Source organism: Clupea harengus, chromosome 17, assembly GCF_900700415.2.
Source record: "Clupea harengus chromosome 17, Ch_v2.0.2, whole genome shotgun sequence".
Classification (NCBI taxonomy): domain Eukaryota; kingdom Metazoa; phylum Chordata; class Actinopteri; order Clupeiformes; family Clupeidae; genus Clupea; species Clupea harengus.
The window spans coordinates 14,428,489-14,447,357 of NC_045168.1; the positions used below are offsets into that span (position 1 = coordinate 14,428,489).

Genomic DNA, 18,869 nt, shown 5'->3' on the forward strand with positions numbered 1-18,869 from the left:
GCTGTGATATAAACTAAAAAAAGGGGATTTATTCTGTGAAACTATGGCCCACTGAAACAATGCAAAGCTCAACAAAATGATCAGTAATTCATTTATGGTACTTCTTGACTCATTCTCCTCCAATGGTGAGACTGAGGTGGCACCCTAATTTGTGCTCTTATTAGCACCCTCATTTGTGGCACCCTAAACAGTTGTTTTACAAATTGTATAATAAATACTGGGATCGCAAAAGAAGATTTGTAAACATCTCAAAGCCATTCACCTCTAAAAACTGGATAGTCAGTTGAGACCAAGTGACCAAAAAAACTGTCAGCAAAGTCACTACCCAACACGCCCTGTAGCCCTTATGAATACGTAGGCCTAGATATCATGTCGTGAGGAAAATCATCTAAAAGGATCATGTGCATTTGATGGAGGTGCTGTGATTAGCCAATGTGTGTGCAAATGTCCCACAATTCAATGCATTTACTGTAGCGTGAAACTTTTACTTATAAACGAACTATTTCATCATAACAACTTTCCACCTTGACAGAGTTTTGAGTGTGACATTTTTATTATAGCGTAATATACTCTAATACATTGCTGTAGCACTGTGCTCTTTGAACATTTGTACACTGAAGGGGAGAGAAAAATAATCACTACACTATTTACATATAAAATAAGTAGTAATATCAACAGTCACTTTAATTCTCCAACTCTCTGTAAGATACATACACATTTACATATCCACGCACTCAGTTTCTGCATAGGGCTTTCAAGATCACTTGAACTCATTTTTTCCTCCATTGTTTAGCGTAGATATGTTGGTTGCAAAGGGGGAACTAGAACTGGGCCTTTTCCCCCCCGAGGGAACTGGAACTTTCTGCACATTCTGCGCTATGTACTGTATCTACTGCAGTTAAAAAAGAGAAAGTGATGGCTGTGCCTTAACACCTGGCAACAAAGACAAAGTTCATTGGGATATACTGCACTGGTTTCTCTGACACCATTTTTTTACACTTCAGTTGTTCCCAAGTGATCAAGACTACAATTGTTCTTGCGTGGTTTAGTCTTTAGTCTCTTTGAGAGGTCAATCATAATTTCCTAGGGTTATCCATATTCATAATACAGACGCTCAAGGCATCTCTATTATAAGCATTGTTTATACTAACAGCTTTTTTCATTAGTGTTTCCATCGTGTTGAAAAAATGATTCCACTGTATAGCTTTCAAAACAAAACTGTTGGTTTAAAGCATCTGTCTGGTTTTAATAAAAAAAAATGGAGAATAGGGATAATAATTACCTTTTTTGAAAACAACTGAGTAGCCTTTTGTTGAGGTTTAGTGATATTTTATGTCTAAAGGTTTAGACAGGAGTTAGTTCTCCTCAAACTCCTCAAAATGATTCATGATGAGAAGGTGTCAAAGTTGCTAGGTGTAAAAGCATCATGTCCTGTTATGACAAATAATGGGTATATTCAGGTTATGTTCATCTTCACTGTCAACATTATTGCACATAATAATTTTAGACTCATATGTAAAAAAAAAAGTCTCTCTTGATCATTTTTTCAATTCATCTACAGGATCAGACAGACCTGTTAACACACCATTGACTGCTTTGGTGATCGAGGGCCAGCAATATCTACTTGACTTTCAAACCATTTCTGCCAGTAGATATTTTCTCCCCTATATAAACAGTGCGACTATGTGCCCATCCAGGAGAATGCTTCCGTCCTGCCCTCCACTCTCATAGCTTATCAGTCCGCCTGTGGATGCGCTCGCCCCACCCACCCCTGCTCACTAACTCCACTTCATAGTGGAAGGGGTGGTGGTGGGGTTATAGGCCGAGGGAGAGAAAGACAGAAAGAGAGAAAGAGAGAGTGAGAGAGAGAGAGAGAGTGTGTGTGTGTGTGTGTGTGTGTGTGTGTGTGTGTGTGTGAGAGAGAGAGAGAGAGAAAGAGAGAGAGAAAGAGGTTCAAGGGACTGAAGCATGTGATACATGTCTCTTAATCGGCGTAGATGATGAAACCGGAGAAAGTGCTGTATTTGTTATTGTTGCCTCCGTGGGCCTTGCCGCCATCCAGTTTAATGTAGATCTCATCCCCCGGCTCCAAGTGAAGGACGGCGCTGTTGCTGGCATAGTCGTAGTTCTGATCAGCATCTTGAGCGATGGCACTGGCGCGCACCTGTGTGTGGACAGCTGAAATTAATTAAATGCTCCATTCACATTGCTTTTTTTAAACTAAATTCTTAAATAAACTTGCAACAAACCGTTTAAACACCAAGTGACTCATGAAAGATCCTTAATTCAAGGACCGGAACCTCCGAGTGTCTGTTGTAGGCTATCTACGTCCAGGGGAGGGCAAAGATACCAGATTTTCAGCACCGTGGTCAGCGACATGTCGGTTTTTTTTTTAGCTCAGTTTAGCTCAAAACTTCAAAACAGAGCAGAACTTCAACTCATTGTTTGTTCAGTTGATTTACACTTTGTAACTTTAGGCCTATACTAATTCCTCGAGCTATTTTAGATATGTGAAAAATAAAGCAGGCGGCGGTATCTTGAAACTGATAGGGTCTTTGCCATCAGCCTACTGAATATGCTAGAGAATGAGTTGATGAGGAGATTCCACATCATCAAGCCTGGGAAATATTAATCAGAGTAAAAACCTTGCTGATTAATTTATGCAATATGTAGCGGGCAGTACATCATCACTTGAAAGCATTTCCAAGGATGCATCCCAGAGTTTCGGTCGGCAGACGTAAAATATAATAGTAAAGATTACCAGGATAGGAAATCTACTCAAATATTTTGTGTGAGAATACCTTGGTATCTTTGCCAATGTATTGTATTGTATCGAAAACTCTAAAATGAAATACGACTGAACCAAATAGGGCTACATGTGATTTCATCTGAGTTCTCTTATCACCTTCTCGTGCTCAACTTTATAGTCGACCCGTGGATGAATCATGTTTTCTCAGTTAGCTTAATTAATTGTACATATGTTCAAAATCAAAACAAAGCCAAAATATTCTGTGAAATATCTGCTCTGAGTTTCCATACGTCTGAAGTGAAGCAAGTTTAATAACGGGTTTTGCCTTTCACATTAACAGGCTGGGAAAGGATCCCTTATGCAGCGAAGCGGGCATAAGGCTGACAGGGAGCAGGGTGCTGAGTGGGAACGCTTGACGGGGTCGCTCCGTGAATCGTACACAGAAACAGTCCCATAGTGACGCCGGATGTCCCTGGGGAATGTGGATTAGACATGCCTCCAGTCAGATGTGTGCAGTGAACGACGGCACGGTGGCCAGCAGAAAGGGTTTAGAGGCTGCTTAAAAGGCACCTAAAAAAAGTCCCTCATAGATGGATATGCCTCTGTACAAATCATCAGCATTATTATAATGTTGTAATTTATATAGACCTCTGCCGTAACAATGGCCAAAGAGAAGCTTTTCTTTCATTTCGCCATAAGACCCTCACTACTAACGACCTTCAATTTAACATTTAAGACACTTCAGGATTAGTAGGCTAATAAATGTTTAACGTATGTATAGAAGCTTAAACAAATATTGTTCCTCTCCATTGTTTCACAAAAAACATGCCGACACGTAGGTTTAACTGGAGGAAAGGGACCTCTCAAAAAATCCCGCCACGCTTCTGTTGAACCCACTCCTAGAAACCGGGGGGGGGGGGGGGGGGGGGGTCGCTGCCCCCTCAGATAAAATGTTTGCCCCCCTCTGGTAAAATTTACAATAAAAAAACTCGCCTGTCAAAATGTACGGTAATAATGCTCAGGGTGTTTATGTTTTAACCAAAACAAATAAATCAATAATGTAATATCTTATTGTATATTTCGTTGACTGATACCACATGACAAAACCCTACCACCTAGGCTACTTCCATTAGTCAGCATGCGAACTGAACGGATTTTTTTCCAATCACATTTAATTCACCACGAAGGTTAGGCCTGAGTGTAAAATGAATAGAAAAATGATTGCCAGTCACATCATGGTGATTTGTTCTATTTCTATGAGGAGGGCGTAGTCTATCGGAAACGCCAGGCCAAAGCCTTTGTTTGATATGATGGTAAATGCTAGCACCCCTAAGCAGGGTAAGGCTAATTCACTTCACTGGACAAGTTATGCTCGCCCAAACCAGGCTTTGCTGATGTTGACAAATCAGTGATTCTCATAGCGCCATTGCTTTAATCATCTTGTTTTGTTGTAGACTATAACTTGCAACATATGCCATGGCAGATATATGATTTGCAATATGGTATGCAAAGAATGTAGTGTCTAGTCACAGTAAACACCACCATCATTTTCCTCTCTAATTGATTGAAAAGTTTGTGTGTAATAGCTATAAGGGTTCAATTCATCCCTTCATCACTAAACTTTAGTAGCATATTTTTGTTTAGTTTCACGTCTATGGTTGCTAAGCGGGACAGTTTTTTTTATTTCAAATTAGAATAATTAAGTGTCTATCACGATGGTGTTGCAATTTTTTTTTGGCTACACTATGGCAATTTGTGGACATTGTCATTCTTTCATCAACTTAGGTATAGCCTATATTATTGGCCTATACATTATATTTGCGTTTGTTCTGTAAATTGAGTAGTATTTGACAGAGGATGTAGGATGTAGGTTATATTGGCATTCAGTCTCGTACGATCTCTTTGTAAATTACAAATCAAAAGTTCTACTTTCTACTACTACTATGTCCGTCCGTGTCCGCATCCATGTAGCTCAGATCAGTCTAACAGTAGAAAATGTTGGGCTCCTTGAAAATCTCAAATGCCGCCTCAGTCCTTTAGCCGGTCCTGAGGGGACGACGTATGCTGAACAGTGTGTTCCATTCGCCTCAGATGAAAAAAATGACATAATTACTGTTAAACCAACAATTTCTGACCCGAACACCTTTACATGTATGCATGACATATACATACTTTATTATGAGCTCCGTTTCTAACAAAACGTGGTGATGCATTTATGCACACTTGGGAACATCTCTGCTTAACATCAGTAAACAAATGATTAATCAAACTATATACTTCCATAAAGAACAGTTTATGGTTGAAGGTGCGCTGTAGAACAACAGATAACAGATATTTCCTGACTTCTTGAAGTTGTACGGCTTTGCAAGATAACTTACCTGTGTGTTCTTACATAGATCAGCCCACATGCTGGTACCATCCCCGCCGCGCATCAGTACGTGATAGGTGAAGAAGTATATTCCCGGAATAGAACAGGTGAATTTCCCAGTTGTTGGATCGTAATGGTTGCCCAGGTTTGTGACCACGTCGTCGAATTTTAACACCTCATAGCCCTCGTGTTGCTTTTTAAGGCCTGCGTAAAAGGCGATTTTTGGAACGGTGCTGTACGTCGCTGCGCTGATCGCCCCCGCGGCGACATTTGGTCCTGGTAGCCCAGCTATTCCTGGGCGCCCCGGGTCCCCTTTTTCACCGTGTGGACCTGGCGGACCAGGTGGTCCTGGTTCACCAGGTGGACCCCTGGGTCCCATCTTTCCCGGCCGCCCCGATTCCCCTTTCGGACCTTGTATAAAAGTCTGCATGAGGTTGTTGTCTCGTACGGTGTCCGAAGATGCCGTGCTTGTCGGTGACTTGGTGCCGTATGGATCGCACACCATCCTGCAGCTGCCGAGCATCTCATAGTGCGCCGAAGTTCCAGCTGAGTTGACCAAGACTGGGATCAGGATCACCAACACCAAGACCATGACGACTCCAAGCACCCCTGCAGCGATCAGTCGCTTCCTGCCGACTAACCTGGTCAGCGCAGGGCGATCCTCTTGTCTACTTTTGGGCGAAATTTTGCTGGTTGATGAGGGACCCTTCTAGAGAAAAAAAATCAGCACCTGTTTTGCTTTGGTGTTAATGCTAATTGACCCTTTTTGGGCCAAGCCCCAGTTGTTTTTTTGTTCTTCCTCTCCACTTTTGTGCTGATGTTTGCTTATTCAAGTCTCACCAATACTAAAACTTCAGCCCTCTTCAGACTTGTCGCGATCCAGTCGTCAGTGATTTAAGGAAAAACACTGTCCTCAGCATCTCTCCGTGTCTGGGCTCCAAAGCCCTACAACCACGTGTGGATGCGCTTTGTAAGGACGATGACAAAAGCACAAACTTGAGCACCGGAAAAAGCGCGCTATCCTCAAAGCCACACCGACTTCTCTGGAGTCAGACCGAATCCCCCTTAGCCCTTTTAAAGTGTACGTCTGTGTACCAAGACAGATTCAGCTAGCAGGGGAATAGCACAAGAGAGGGGCGTTAGTTTGCTTTCAGACGGAGGTAGATGTCATCGAGATCTTGAGAACGGAGTGTCTGCGAGTTTAGAGTTGTGAGCGCAGCGTCTGAGCAGAAGGGAGAGGGAGAGAGAGAGAGACCGAGGCGCGCAGTCTTTTAAGAGATGGAAATGCTGCCTGCCCACTGCCACCCTTGCCGCTATCTTGACACATTTCCCTGCCTGACAGCTGTGGAATCAGTCGCAAGGGGAGAGGTGCGCCTTAACGAAAAGACGCATCATGAGCAATCTAATCTTTAGCCCCTTTGTGACTACCATGAATGTGAAAGTAATATTAGGGTCGTGATTATAGCCATGTGGTTATGAAGAGAGTTGTGAAAAGAACCGACTCATATCACAAAGACTAAAGGGACCGATAATTCAACTCGAAAGGTTACATCAGTCATCTTTTTTTTCGTGAAAAGTGCAAAAAGAAAGTCATGGACTGGTTATTGATGACACATTTATCAAACCGGTGTTCTAGGTCAGCGCGCTTAGAAAATATCGGAAATGTTTCTCGACAGAATTGTACAAGTCCCTGAAAATGAGCTCTGAAGGTAACAGAGGGATCATTAAAATGACATTTCTGCCAATATCAAACTTTCCAAAGATGTATTGATCCGCCAGCACACGCAAGCACAAATCATTTCGTGCCCACTGACTCGTGCTGTGGTTTTACTTCACAGATCTGAAGAAGTCGTTGATGTCAAAGTTGGGTGTCGGTGGCAGGGCATTTTCGGAGTTACTTCGATTGACCTACGTGATATTAGATTAACACGAGCTCTGATAAGCGAGTGCTTATCCTAGTCAGTACAAAAAAACGGTATGGCTTCCTTTGTCTTTGAAAACTAATTTCGACACCAAATTAACTGTTATCATTTTTGTTCAAGCATGAGACGAATACGTACCATTTACAGAACCTTTCCATGGGTGGGTCATGTTATCATATGTAGACATAGCCCCCCTTCTCTGCCCTGGACGCCCACCTACTCTCGCTGCCCATTAGGTGGCATGGAGCATGCTCCCCAGCCGATCACAACTGCCCCAAGTGTCCCTCGGCCCCATAAATCAAGCGCTAAAAATCAATGGATTTGGTTAGCAAGGGAGCCATTGTGTCCTTGAGACAGCGTGTTGCATAGCGAAAAGATGCAATCAAAAGAGAAAGAAACAGAAAAAAGCATCTGCTTAGGGAAGAAGGGGACGAGAAAGCAAAACAAAAGACAAAAAAGTAATCAGACTGACAAAGAAAAGAAAGAAAATACAGAGTGCATTATCACACTAGTTTTGACTGGTGGTGAAACAATGATTTCCTGAAAAGGTCAGTTAGTGATTGTTGTCAGTGATCTTCCATAAGGGGCCATTTAAATACTTAAGAATTAGGACTGACATCAGTGAGAAGCCTTGGAAGAAGGTAGATTGTGTTGCTCCAAAGAGAGATTGAATTTCTGTTAGTAGTGACTGGCCTGTTTATCTGTTTAACTTTGAAACTTGATCCTCCGTTTACATTTCCTGGGGTCCAAGGGTGTGTGAGTGTGTGTGTGTGTGTGTGTGTGTGCATGTCCGTGCCCTAGGAGAAGATGATGTGTGAACAAGTAACAGTCAACTGTCAGAAAGCTCAAGTGCACTGAAGAAAAGAGGGAGGCAGGGAGCAGGAGACAGAGGCAGAGTGAAGGAGAGAGAGAACACAAAGAGATGTGTGAGGCACCCCCTGCTTCATCCTCTGCGCTTCCAAACTGGGCCTTGAATGGTGGACAGATGTGCCTGCTGTGTGTGTGTGTGTGTGTGTGTGTGTGTGTGTGTGGGGAGAGGGTGTGAATGTGGAGGACAGACAGGGCCCCTCACCACATATTAGACAGATTAATAAAAATTCAGACAGCCATGAGGGACAGAGGTGTGTCATGACACCTAACAGACACACCACACTTTTCCATCCCTGTGAACACACACACACACACAGAGATACACACACACACACAGACACACACGCACGCACGCACACACACTAACACACACAGATACACACTTCAGTGGAGACACAGTGCCCAAAGGTCAGCCTTCACACATCTAATCTCCCGTCATAGCTTGAGAGGGCTATGGCATGGCTGCCTATGGTGGGATCACTTTAGGAGTTGTAAGATCCCTCATCCACGTTTCACCTCACGAGCCTCTCCTTCTGTGCTCACCTCCCACCTGTTCTCCTGTCTTCTTTCTGCATTTGTGTTTTTCTTCTTTACCTTTCATCCTCTCATACGATTTCTGTCAGCTTCTCCTCTCCTTCTCCTCTCCTGTTTATTTCATCCATCCTCCATTTTGTGCACCTCTACCAACCTAGAAGAGATGTTTCCCACTTGGTCCCAAGGAACAGAAGAGCGCTTTGTTTCTCTGAGAGTTCTGGGCTATAAAGCTGATATCCAAAGATTTCAGAAGGCTTAGGGATCCCACATTATAATGTTCCAAGAGGGGACTTTAAAAGGTAGTAGATATTGCAAAACTCCTGTTGACAGGTGTCAATGTTATGTTCTGAGGAAAAACAACTGATCTCGGGACTTCTAAGGTGATATATCTGAGGTGGAAAAACAAATGATCTGAATTTATAATTCTTAGATTTTCTTTGAGGTTTATGTGCTATGAGACGAGAGCCATAGAGGTATCTGTAGGGGTTCTACCAATTCATATATTTTCTTTGTGCCCCTGGCATTAGGTTTTATAGGTATAGTTGTCCCAGTAGTATTTCTGTATTTTTCAAGAAATAGAACCTGGATGATAGCATAAAAGGAGCCAAAAAAAGTTTGATCTGCATAACTACGTCAGCAGAAATATGGCGTTGTGCTGAGTCACTCGCCACAAGTCTGAGAGTACACGTAATGCTCCTTAGACCCCACAACGTCTTCCTTTCTTCAGAGTCTTAGACGCTCACCATTCTCTTACCCCACTGAGATAGGTCATGCCATGTGCCAGACTGATATGGTATCCTGCACTCTCTTTCAAACACTCCTTAAAGATAAAAAAAACACACTTATATAGCACGTGCACAATTCTGCTGTGGCCAATTTGAATTCCATTTACTCTATTGAGTAAAATAGCATTATGGACATATCTATCCACATATTTGTAAAAGAGAACAATAAATGAGACACAGTACAGACAAAAGTTGACTTGCACAAAAATGATTGCTTTACTTGAAAGAGGCCAGCTAAAAAGTAGACATGTATCAATACATCCATGGTGCACAGTTCAATGGTACATAGAGTTCGAATGATTACATTCTGTCATCAGTTTACTGATGAAATGTTTCAGGACCCTTTTCAGAAGATAAAAAAAGTAAGTGTAAAATAAGTGTAACACTTTCAGGACCAGACTAAAATCAACACAAGGTCTTACTATTGTCTCAACACACATTTAGAAAGTAGTGGCCCAACAACAATACAGTGACTCTGCCCCGGTCCCAAAAAAAAGGCAAGCGCCTCTGTTGGACGTGGACAATGGACATGCCCGGTCCATTGTTACAGCAACATGTCGGCCATCGGAAAACGAGACGGCGGAGCTGGGGCTGTGCAGAAAACAAGCAATTTTTAAAACACCGGCGTCCACCGAGCGAAACCATTCCTATCTCTGTAATGGCTGACAACGGCAAGCAGGGGAACAGACAGGAGCCCCCCCCCCACCATACCACCACCCAACCCCACCCTCGGGAGACCGCACGAAAAAACCTCTTTGCAGACGGAGTTAAGACCCCCTAAACCCTGACCAAAATCCCCTTCCGCTTATGCAACAGCCGTGCTGAGCAAAGCCCAGGCGTGGCGACGGCAGTGCTGCAGATCGCTCTAGTGAGAAGATGGGTCTGTCTTGCCCACCCGGCGTTGTTTTGTGGAGGGCTCAGATCAAGCCAGGGTGGGGGAATCGGCTAATACCTCTCCAGAGGGACCTGGGCCTGAGGCTTTTGTGTGGCATATGCAATGGATACAAAATAATTAGTAGCTCCTCAAGTCAAGAGCAAAACAACAGAAAATGAAAGTTTGTTCAAATTCTAAGGTGTCGTGACATAAGGAACTGTTGGATGTGTTTCGTGTTGTGTGGAGGTTAATCTCTGGACAAATTGCTTTGGATTCATCTACAAGCATTTACAGATAGAGACACTGTTTGTGGTAGACCACAGAAACTAAATTCACATGCAATTGCATTGTATTTAGGTGAAGGCCACTTGTTACAATAGGGGTTGGTTAAGTAGGTCCATTTAGAAATATACAGACATTTGAAAAATAAAGGACTGCTCGAAGCTTTGAGTGACACAGTGGGCAGCAGTAAAAAAAAAACACACAAAGTGTAACATGATTAATACAAGCAGTATAAAATGTCTTTTTCTCTGTGATGATAGGATAAATAAATAGAAAGGCACATGCAGTGAGGTCCAGCTTGGACAGGCCCCAGCGTTCTTCGCTTCTTCTTCTTCTCTTCTCTCCCCCTCACTTGTTCTTGGCGGCCAGCGGCTTGCGGCTGATTTTCTTGGATTTGTCGTTGTTCTTCTTCGGGGGCTCAGGGTTGGCCTGCATGTGTCGCCCGTACAGACTGTGGAGAGAAGCACACTTCATTTAGGGGCCACGTCGTTTTACAGGCCAGACAGAAGCTGCAGCTGTGGGAGATCATCTGGATAGACACGACAAACATCCCCAATCATCTGGATAGACATGACAAACATCCACAATCATCTGGATAGACATGACAAACATCCACAATCATCTGGATAGACATGACAAACATCCACAATCATCTGGATAGACATGACAAACTTTAGGAGATTTGATACGTGATCGCGTGTTCAGATCATGTTTTTTAAGTTAAGGCAATAACAGTCAATATTCTGTGATATACAGTAATGTAGAAAATATTAACATCTGACCAAGCTCTTGTGTCTAGATGGGATTTTTTTCTATAATTTAGATTGCACTTTTTACAGAAATAAATCCGTTTTTTGAGCACAGTGTAAATACAATAATATGATCATCTGTAACACAAATTCAAACAGATTTTGTGCATTAATATCAATCAACAATTGGAGATAAAGAACCCAAGGGCCACTCCATCACGGTGCATGGAAGTGCTGTTTGAGGCGTGGAAATGAAACACAATCTCATTTACGATGCCGTGCAGGCAGATTCACCCTACAGCCTGCCTGCTCAATTCAGTGCTTAACAGAGCCAGCTGTGTGCTCTCCTCAAGCAGAGAAAGGCTCCCAGCACAGAGCTGCCATTATACTGATAGAAGGCCCCACCCTATAGGCCCAGAGAGGCTAAGAAGAGGAGAGAGAGACAGAGAGATAGAGAGAGACAGAAGAGAGTGGAGAGACAGATAGAGAGAGAGAGAGAGAGAGAGAGAGAGAGAGAGAGAGAGAGAGAGAGAGAGAGAGGGAAGGTCAAAAGAGATAGCAAAGGGAAGGAGGAGAAAGAGAGAGCGAAGGAGAGGAGACAGGCAAACAAGAGGACAGAGACGGAAATGGGTGAAGGAGGGTACGAGTCGTTTCCAGTCCACTGCTCCTCTCTCTCGCTCTGTGTGTGAGAGCCACTCATGGGTTCTGTAAAGTGACAAAGAGGAGAAGTGAGTGAGCAAGAGAAAGAGAGAGAGAGAGAAAGAAAAGAAGGGAGGGAGGGAGAGGGAGAGAGAGAAGAGACATGCGTCTGAGAGGGTCAGCAGACAAGAGCCTGAGCAAACACGGTTCGAAAACAGAGAAATAAAGAATGAGAAGAAAGAATTGAGTAATGAGCATGCACGTATAACCCTCAGGTTAAAGGGAGAGCCGGCGAGCAGGGCTACGATACAGTGAGGAGCCTGGTGGCAGAGTCCACGTGCTGGTTGTAGAAAGCACTGATTGATGCTCCGCTCCTCTCCTCTCCTCTCCGCTCCTCTCCAGCCCTGGCCCTGGGGATAAGTGCCACTGATTGAATGTTGACAAAGTGACTGATAATTAGAGCGGTCTGGAGCGGGCGCAGTGCCGGTCTGGGATGGTCCTTTCACGTAATTAGAAACTGCCATTAAAAAGGGGCGCAAATAAATCTAATTGCAACGCAGGGAAAGGTCAAGTAGCATCTCCTGTGTGTGTCTGGAGTTCATATCAAATATTTACCACAGCATGGAGGCAGGGGAGTATGTGTGCGTGGAGACTGGGGAGAGAGATCCATAAATACACACACACACACACACACACACACACACACACACACACACACACACACACACACACACACACACACACACACACACACACACACACAAACACACAATCTCTCTTTTACACACCAAGCGAGATGCTTAGGTACTACTCAAGCCTCTACTGCAGAGCAAGTGAGGGCTGAAGTTGCCCTTCGATGATTTTAAACTCACAAAGCCATGAAACAAAACTCACAATCGAGACTTTTTCAACTTTACAATTCAGAAAGGTCTATAGAGGTAAGAGAGAAACTGTTTGACTATACAACCTTCTAACTGTTTGAATCTTCATCACTAAAATATACTCCACTCAAAAACTGTCTGTGTGTATGTGTGTTGGCTATGACAAGTGCATGCTGAAAGGAAATCACACACACACCCCCTTGCGCATGGGCATCTCTCATCAGTGGCGATGGAGAAGCAGTGTTAAATGTCTGCTGAAGTATGCTGGAGATCCAGGCTGCTCTTTATCTCCAGGGCTGCTTGCCTACTTGTCATGACCCAGCTTCAGAGCTCTCCCCTGGGGCCGCTGGATCCGTGGCCTCCCCCCTGCCTGCCTGCCTGCCTAGTCCCCCTCACACAGCAAGGCAGCGAGGCACGGAGAGAGGACCACCCCCAAGGGGCAGGCACTACAGCAGGCACTACCCCACAGGGACCTCTCAAGACTGAGAACGCCACCCGTTTGACAGACAGCTCTCCATCTCGCCTGCCAACTCTCTCACACACACACACACACACACACACACACACACACACACACACACACACACACACACACACACACACACACACACACACACACACACACACACACACACACACACTATGCAGAATTATAATAAAAAAAAAAATATGTATGTTTTTTATTTTTTAATAGAATTTAAACAGATTCTTGATTTCCAGGCGTGGCAAAATGTTTAATTCAGTGTTGCTCAAATCAAGTTCCGTTTTACGGAAGATGCTGATGCAGAGGCTTAGTGCACATGTCATCTTTCCTTTCGCACGGTGCGAGACAGAAACGGAGAGAATGAGGGCGAGAAAGAGAGAGCGATGAAACAGAAGGGAGGGAGGGGCCCCTGAGATGCCCAAATCCATCTGGCAGAGTGGGCCCGCTGTGTCAGGGTCCAGTTGGAGCAGACAGAATAATTCATGTTGTTCGATATGTAAAGTCACGCGTGTCACAACAAACCAAGTTTGTTTGCACAACTTCATCACCGCAAAAGAAAATGGTCCATCTCAGAAACAGAGATCAATCAGGGAGAGATAGATCACCTCTCTAAATGGATTGATGATGCTCAGGCACCACCACGACTCTCCTCGATAGATGGAATTTGATGATGGAGGAACACTGGGGTGAGAGTGTGTGTGTGTGTGTGTGTGTTTGTGTGTGTGTGTGTGTGTGCGTGTACTTTTGTGCAAACACCAAATCCAAGAGCCGTTGCCATGGTAATCTTTGCTCTTATTTAAAACATTTGGTCATGGTACTTCTAACCTGAAGGATACAGAGAACCAATACTAAATGATGTACATAAGAGTGTGTGTGTGTGTGTGTGTGTATTCTGAGCGCCGAAGGTCTGCTTTTTCATGGCAGATAAAGAGTGGAGTGGGTTTGGATGAAGTGTACTTCTCTAAGGTTTCTTATAGAGATGCACATGAACATCATTGTGAGAGTCTAGCGGAGGGAAACTGGATGAGATCTCCTGAGTTAAGAATGTAGAAAATCACTGTTATGCTTTCACCAATTTTATATTCAATTTTACATTTGTGAGTAGGACACTGTTACTGGGTTACTGTTGTGAGGAATTTTAGGTATGCTAGTGTAACACTGCTTGTTTGTTCACTTTTAACAATAATGTCTTTTATGTGGAAGTAAATGGATTTTGTGAAGATGACATATCGAGCAGTGGGTATTTAGTTTAAGTGTAACTTGAGAGGAAGATTGAAGTATGGGGGTTTATCTTCGTAAACATTCTTTGTCTGTGACAGGGCTGACCCTGCTGTATTACGGTGTTAATGCCCCAGCATGTTTATTTAGGCGTGTGGAAGGGTTAATCTGGGTCCGTGACAGGGCTGACCGGTGCGCTTGCTTGTGTTTTGTTGTGTTGTTTTGGAGGGGGTGGTGGTGCCAGCGTGGGGCATGTTTATTTGTAAGTGTTTGTGAGGGTTTATTTGTGGCCGTGACAGGAGTGACGCTGGTCTGCCCTGGAGGTGCTCCTCTGCCTCAGGGGCTGGTCTGGCTAAATGCGCCGGGAGGGATCAGTGCTGACAGATGCACGTAGATTTGTGCGCCCCAGTCGGGAGTAAATTGGCCCTGTTTTACATCAGGCTGATACGTGTGTGTGTGTGTGTGTGTGTGTGTGTGTGTAAGGGAATGGTGTAGAGGATGGGGGGGTGAGGAAATCACTGAAGCGTTTTCTCTCAGACAGAGTCCCGGCGGACTGACGGGGCTGAGGAACATGCTGGGAATACTGAAGCAGGCGCTGGAAGTACATGCCGAGAGCCGGGCTAGTCAAGATAATCGCCAGGGTGTGTGTGTGTGTGTGGTTGTGTGTGTGTGTGTGTGTGTGTGTGTGTGGGTGTGTGTGACTGCTGTCAACGCTGGAAGAGAGCCGGGCTAGTCAAGATAATCGCCAGGGCTGGAACGCCATGGCCAGATTGGCCGAGAGAGAGAGAGAGAGCTGCTCATCAGACAGTAGCCACAGCCCCCCTCCCCAAGCACTATTAGCTCTCACACTTACATCACAGTGGACCCCTTCAGTCGGGGGAGCAAAAGAGTCTTTGACTTTAACTTGGAAGTGCTAAGTGATCCCTCTCCTTCAGAAAATTCTCAACCAAGCACTTAAAAACAAGGCAGACAGAAACAGAGTGTGTGTATGAATGCAACAGCATGAGAGAAGTGTGTGCTGTGTGTGTGTGTGTGTCAGAGTGTTTGCATAGGTTTGATGCGGCCACAGTAGCTTCGTTACGCCACCAGTCTTTCGGCCCGCCACAACCTCAAAGATTTCCCATTTGCCTGACTAACGCCTCGATGAGCACTTAGGGCCAATTAAAGTGGCCAGTGACTGGGGCAGGCCCGTTAATGAAATCAGATTCCTGGGGTGGCCTCCCAGCTCCCAGCCTCCTCCCGCAATTCCACTAATTGTTCCCGTGTTAATTAATCTCTGTTACAGACAGCGGCGCCTACGAGCGGCTCTGTGCCCACACATGCAGACACCTCATTCATTCAGAAAGTACAGAACGCTGAGTAATCCATTCGTGCAATATTGACAAGATAGCAAACTGGTCCCAACTGGGAATGCATACACCCACATAAATACACATATATGCACATAAGACATGCAGTATCTATTTCTCTGCAGTATCTGGTTGTGAGATTTGTTGAAGTTTAATGACTGTGTGTGTCTGTGTGTGTCTGTGTGTGTCTGTGTCTGTGTGTGTGTGTGTGTGTGTGTGTGTGTGTGTGTGTGTGTGTGTGTGTGTGTAGGCCACTCTTAAGATAAATGTGACAGAGAATGGAGGATCATTGATCAGGAATCGGCTCGGCCTTTGCTCCCCTCATCTTCCACAATCGTTCCGGAAACTTCCTCCGATTAGCCCACCCAGTGACTTCTTCCTTAATGAGCTTCCACTGTCCATCGCAGGGCCACCACAGCATAGACAACCTTTTTAAGCATTTCCTCATCCCCAGGAGCAACGCAGCTAGTATACTGTACATATGATAATTACCACCATGAATTATGAGAAAATGTAGGTGCACGTACGTACACTGTACATACTGTATGTATACAGGACTAGCTGATTAGAGTCAGGGGCTTTGGGTTAGATGGAATCCTGCCAGCCCTCAAACAAAGCAATTACTGATGTTACATACAGCCAATGCTAGTAACTGTTCCCGTGACGCTTTCATTTCTGTATGCTAACCATTATTCTCCCATTTAGCACTTATGCTGATTACCTACAGTGACCTCATTGATTAGCTCATTTAAAAAAATTAAATGTTTGCAAGATATGATGAGGAGATTTTCAGTAAAAAAAGAAAGTGCTCTGTGGGGCTTACGGCAGAGATCAAATTTAGGAACTAAGAGAAAAGAAAAAACAAAATCAATACCCAGGACTGGAATGAATGAACACACACACACACACACACACACACACACACACACACACACACACACACACACACACACACACACACACACCCTAAGGTTTCCACAAGCCCTCAGTGTGCCCCAGATGCCAGGCTGCAGCAGACGCAAACCTTGAGCATCTCTGAGTTGATGACAAACATACCCTGTTACCTTTAAATTAATCAGGCACGGGGAGGTCCTTTGTAGTTACGCCCATCATAGCGCAAAGGTTGTAAATACACCATGTAAATCTAAATCTAAACGTAAATGAGAAGCTTTTAATGTTTCAAATATATTCGGGACATGATCTTTGAGCACAATAAAAGCTATTAAAGGCCCATGAGAGTGTGTGTGAGTGCTTGTGTGTGAGTGTGTGTGTGTGCATGCCCATGAGAGTGTGTGTGAGTGCTTGTGTCTCTGTCTCTGCGGCCCTGTTCACACCTGGTATAAACATGTGTGTAACGGTGCGGCTGCCCGTTACCGCGACGGTAATGCATTCCGGTGCTCAAACAAATAGTTTGTTTGGTTTGGAGTGCGACTAGGTGTGAAGTTTACTCACGATTTTGGAGAGTTACTTTTGCAGTTTAGCGCTGAATTGGTTAGGGACATTTATTTAGTGAGAAATATTGTTTGGAGTTTTTGTTGTCTTTTTTTATTTTCTCCATTCTGGCGTGTTTGCCTGCGGCAACTGGACATTAAACCTTTGCAATTGTCTAAGAAACGTCTGAGACACTGCCTCCATTTCTTTTTACCTCGCCACATACTCAACTGCATACTCAACAGTAATCCAGATTTAATTTGAACATAAGAGTGCTTGAATATCAGAGAATCACAACACCGGCCTTTATTGAGTAGACAGAAGCACATAAAGCCTATATAAAGATTAGTGCTGTGCTAAGACTAACAGTACTGACAAAGCTGTTCCCACATGTTGACAGACAAAATAAAAACCCAGCATCCAGCACAACTGGTTTAGACAAGGCCAGGGAAAATCCATGGCACTGCTCGAAGAGATTCGATGACGATAATTAAGAGCTCTGATAAATGGGGCACGACCACAGCCTGCCAGATGCAGCTCCGCTCCTTCAGCGGTCCCTCTCATCGTCAGTACTGACCTTAGGTGATGATTGAGCATCCCACTCTCAAGCTAGTGGACTTCCACAAAAGACCCCCCCTCCACAAACACATCTTCACAAGCAGAGAGGGAAACAGTATAGCTGAACTACTGGGGCAGGAAGAGTTCACCATAGTGGCTAATGTCACTTCAACAGCATAGTGTTGCTAACTTGGGAGATCACTGTGAGAACAGTGTCTCAGTTAGCTACTGCCATTAGCTTAGCGAGCTACCATGCTGATCTCACAGACTGCTATTAGCTTAGCGAGCGACCATGCTGATCTCACAGACTGCTATTAGCTTAGCGAGCGACCATGCTGATCTCACAGACTGCTATTAGCTTAGCGAGCTACCATGCTGATCTCACATACTGCTATACTGCCATTAGCTTAGCGAGCTACCATGCTGATCTCACAGACTGCTATACTGCCATTAGCCTAGCGAGCTACCATGCTGATCTCACACTGCTATTTGTGGGGTGTGTTTCACGCCTCATTCTGAGGTTCAGAGCTGTATTGTGACAGCATTGAGAAGTGACTGCAGTGACGGTTATGTCCGAGGTCTCTGAACCCGCAGAACACATATATCCTCAAAGGGAGAACCTCGTGGCGACATTTAACACAGTGGTGAAGCACTCGTGGACAGGGGCGGGGGGGTTGGTTTCTGGTTCTGCCCCACACGGGGGCCGCTGGTTGTTGACTCGCCCTCCGCCAAACACTAGCCCCCCTAATGAGGCGCCTGATTGATAACCTATAGGAAGCCAGCGCTGCAGAGAGGGGGCGAGCTGCCAGGGTTTGTCCCTTTGCTTGGACTAATGAGAAGTGATGAAGTCTCTCTCTCTCTCTCTCTCTTCTCTCTCTTCTCTCTCTCTTCTCTCTCTTCTCTCTCTCTTCTCTCTTCTCTCTCTCTCTCTGATTGTCTATCTAGCTCTTCTTCTCTTGCTATAGTTTCCACTTTACCTGCAAACACAAGGTGTTGAACCCAGAACCATAATGTCAAACACAACACACAAAAAGACATGCATGTTAAGACCTGCGGTCTCTGGATCAATGGCCCATATCCCGCTGGCTCTACTACTTGCCTATTAAGTTGCGAGGTCGTACTCAGTGTTCAAGCAAACAATGGAATTGATTCAGTGCTATTGTGCAGACATTCGAA

The 18,869-nt window shown here is 44.5% G+C and overlaps 2 protein-coding genes across 3 annotated transcripts in view; both read right to left on the reverse strand.

Annotated features, from left to right (window-relative positions):
- Positions 1-1,894: 1,894 nt before the first annotated feature.
- c1ql3a (complement component 1, q subcomponent-like 3a) lies at positions 1,895-6,425 on the reverse strand. Its single transcript, XM_012839663.3, has 2 exons — positions 5,128-6,425; positions 1,895-2,164 (listed from the first exon to the last, which is right to left on the reverse strand). Exons 1-2 carry the CDS (start codon positions 5,707-5,709, stop codon positions 1,985-1,987), a joined length of 762 nt encoding a protein of 253 aa, XP_012695117.1. The 5' UTR covers positions 5,710-6,425; the 3' UTR covers positions 1,895-1,984.
- A 4,281-nt stretch (positions 6,426-10,706) lies between these two features.
- The window catches only part of rsu1 (Ras suppressor protein 1), a 40,583-nt gene continuing 32,420 nt past the window's right edge, over positions 10,707-18,869 (reverse strand). For both annotated transcript variants that reach the window (XM_031583639.2, XM_012839660.3), the window contains exon 9: positions 10,707-10,835. In XM_031583639.2, the coding sequence (XP_031439499.1) occupies positions 10,733-10,835 (103 nt within the window). In that variant the 3' untranslated portion in view covers positions 10,707-10,732. The remainder of the gene's footprint in view (positions 10,836-18,869) is intronic.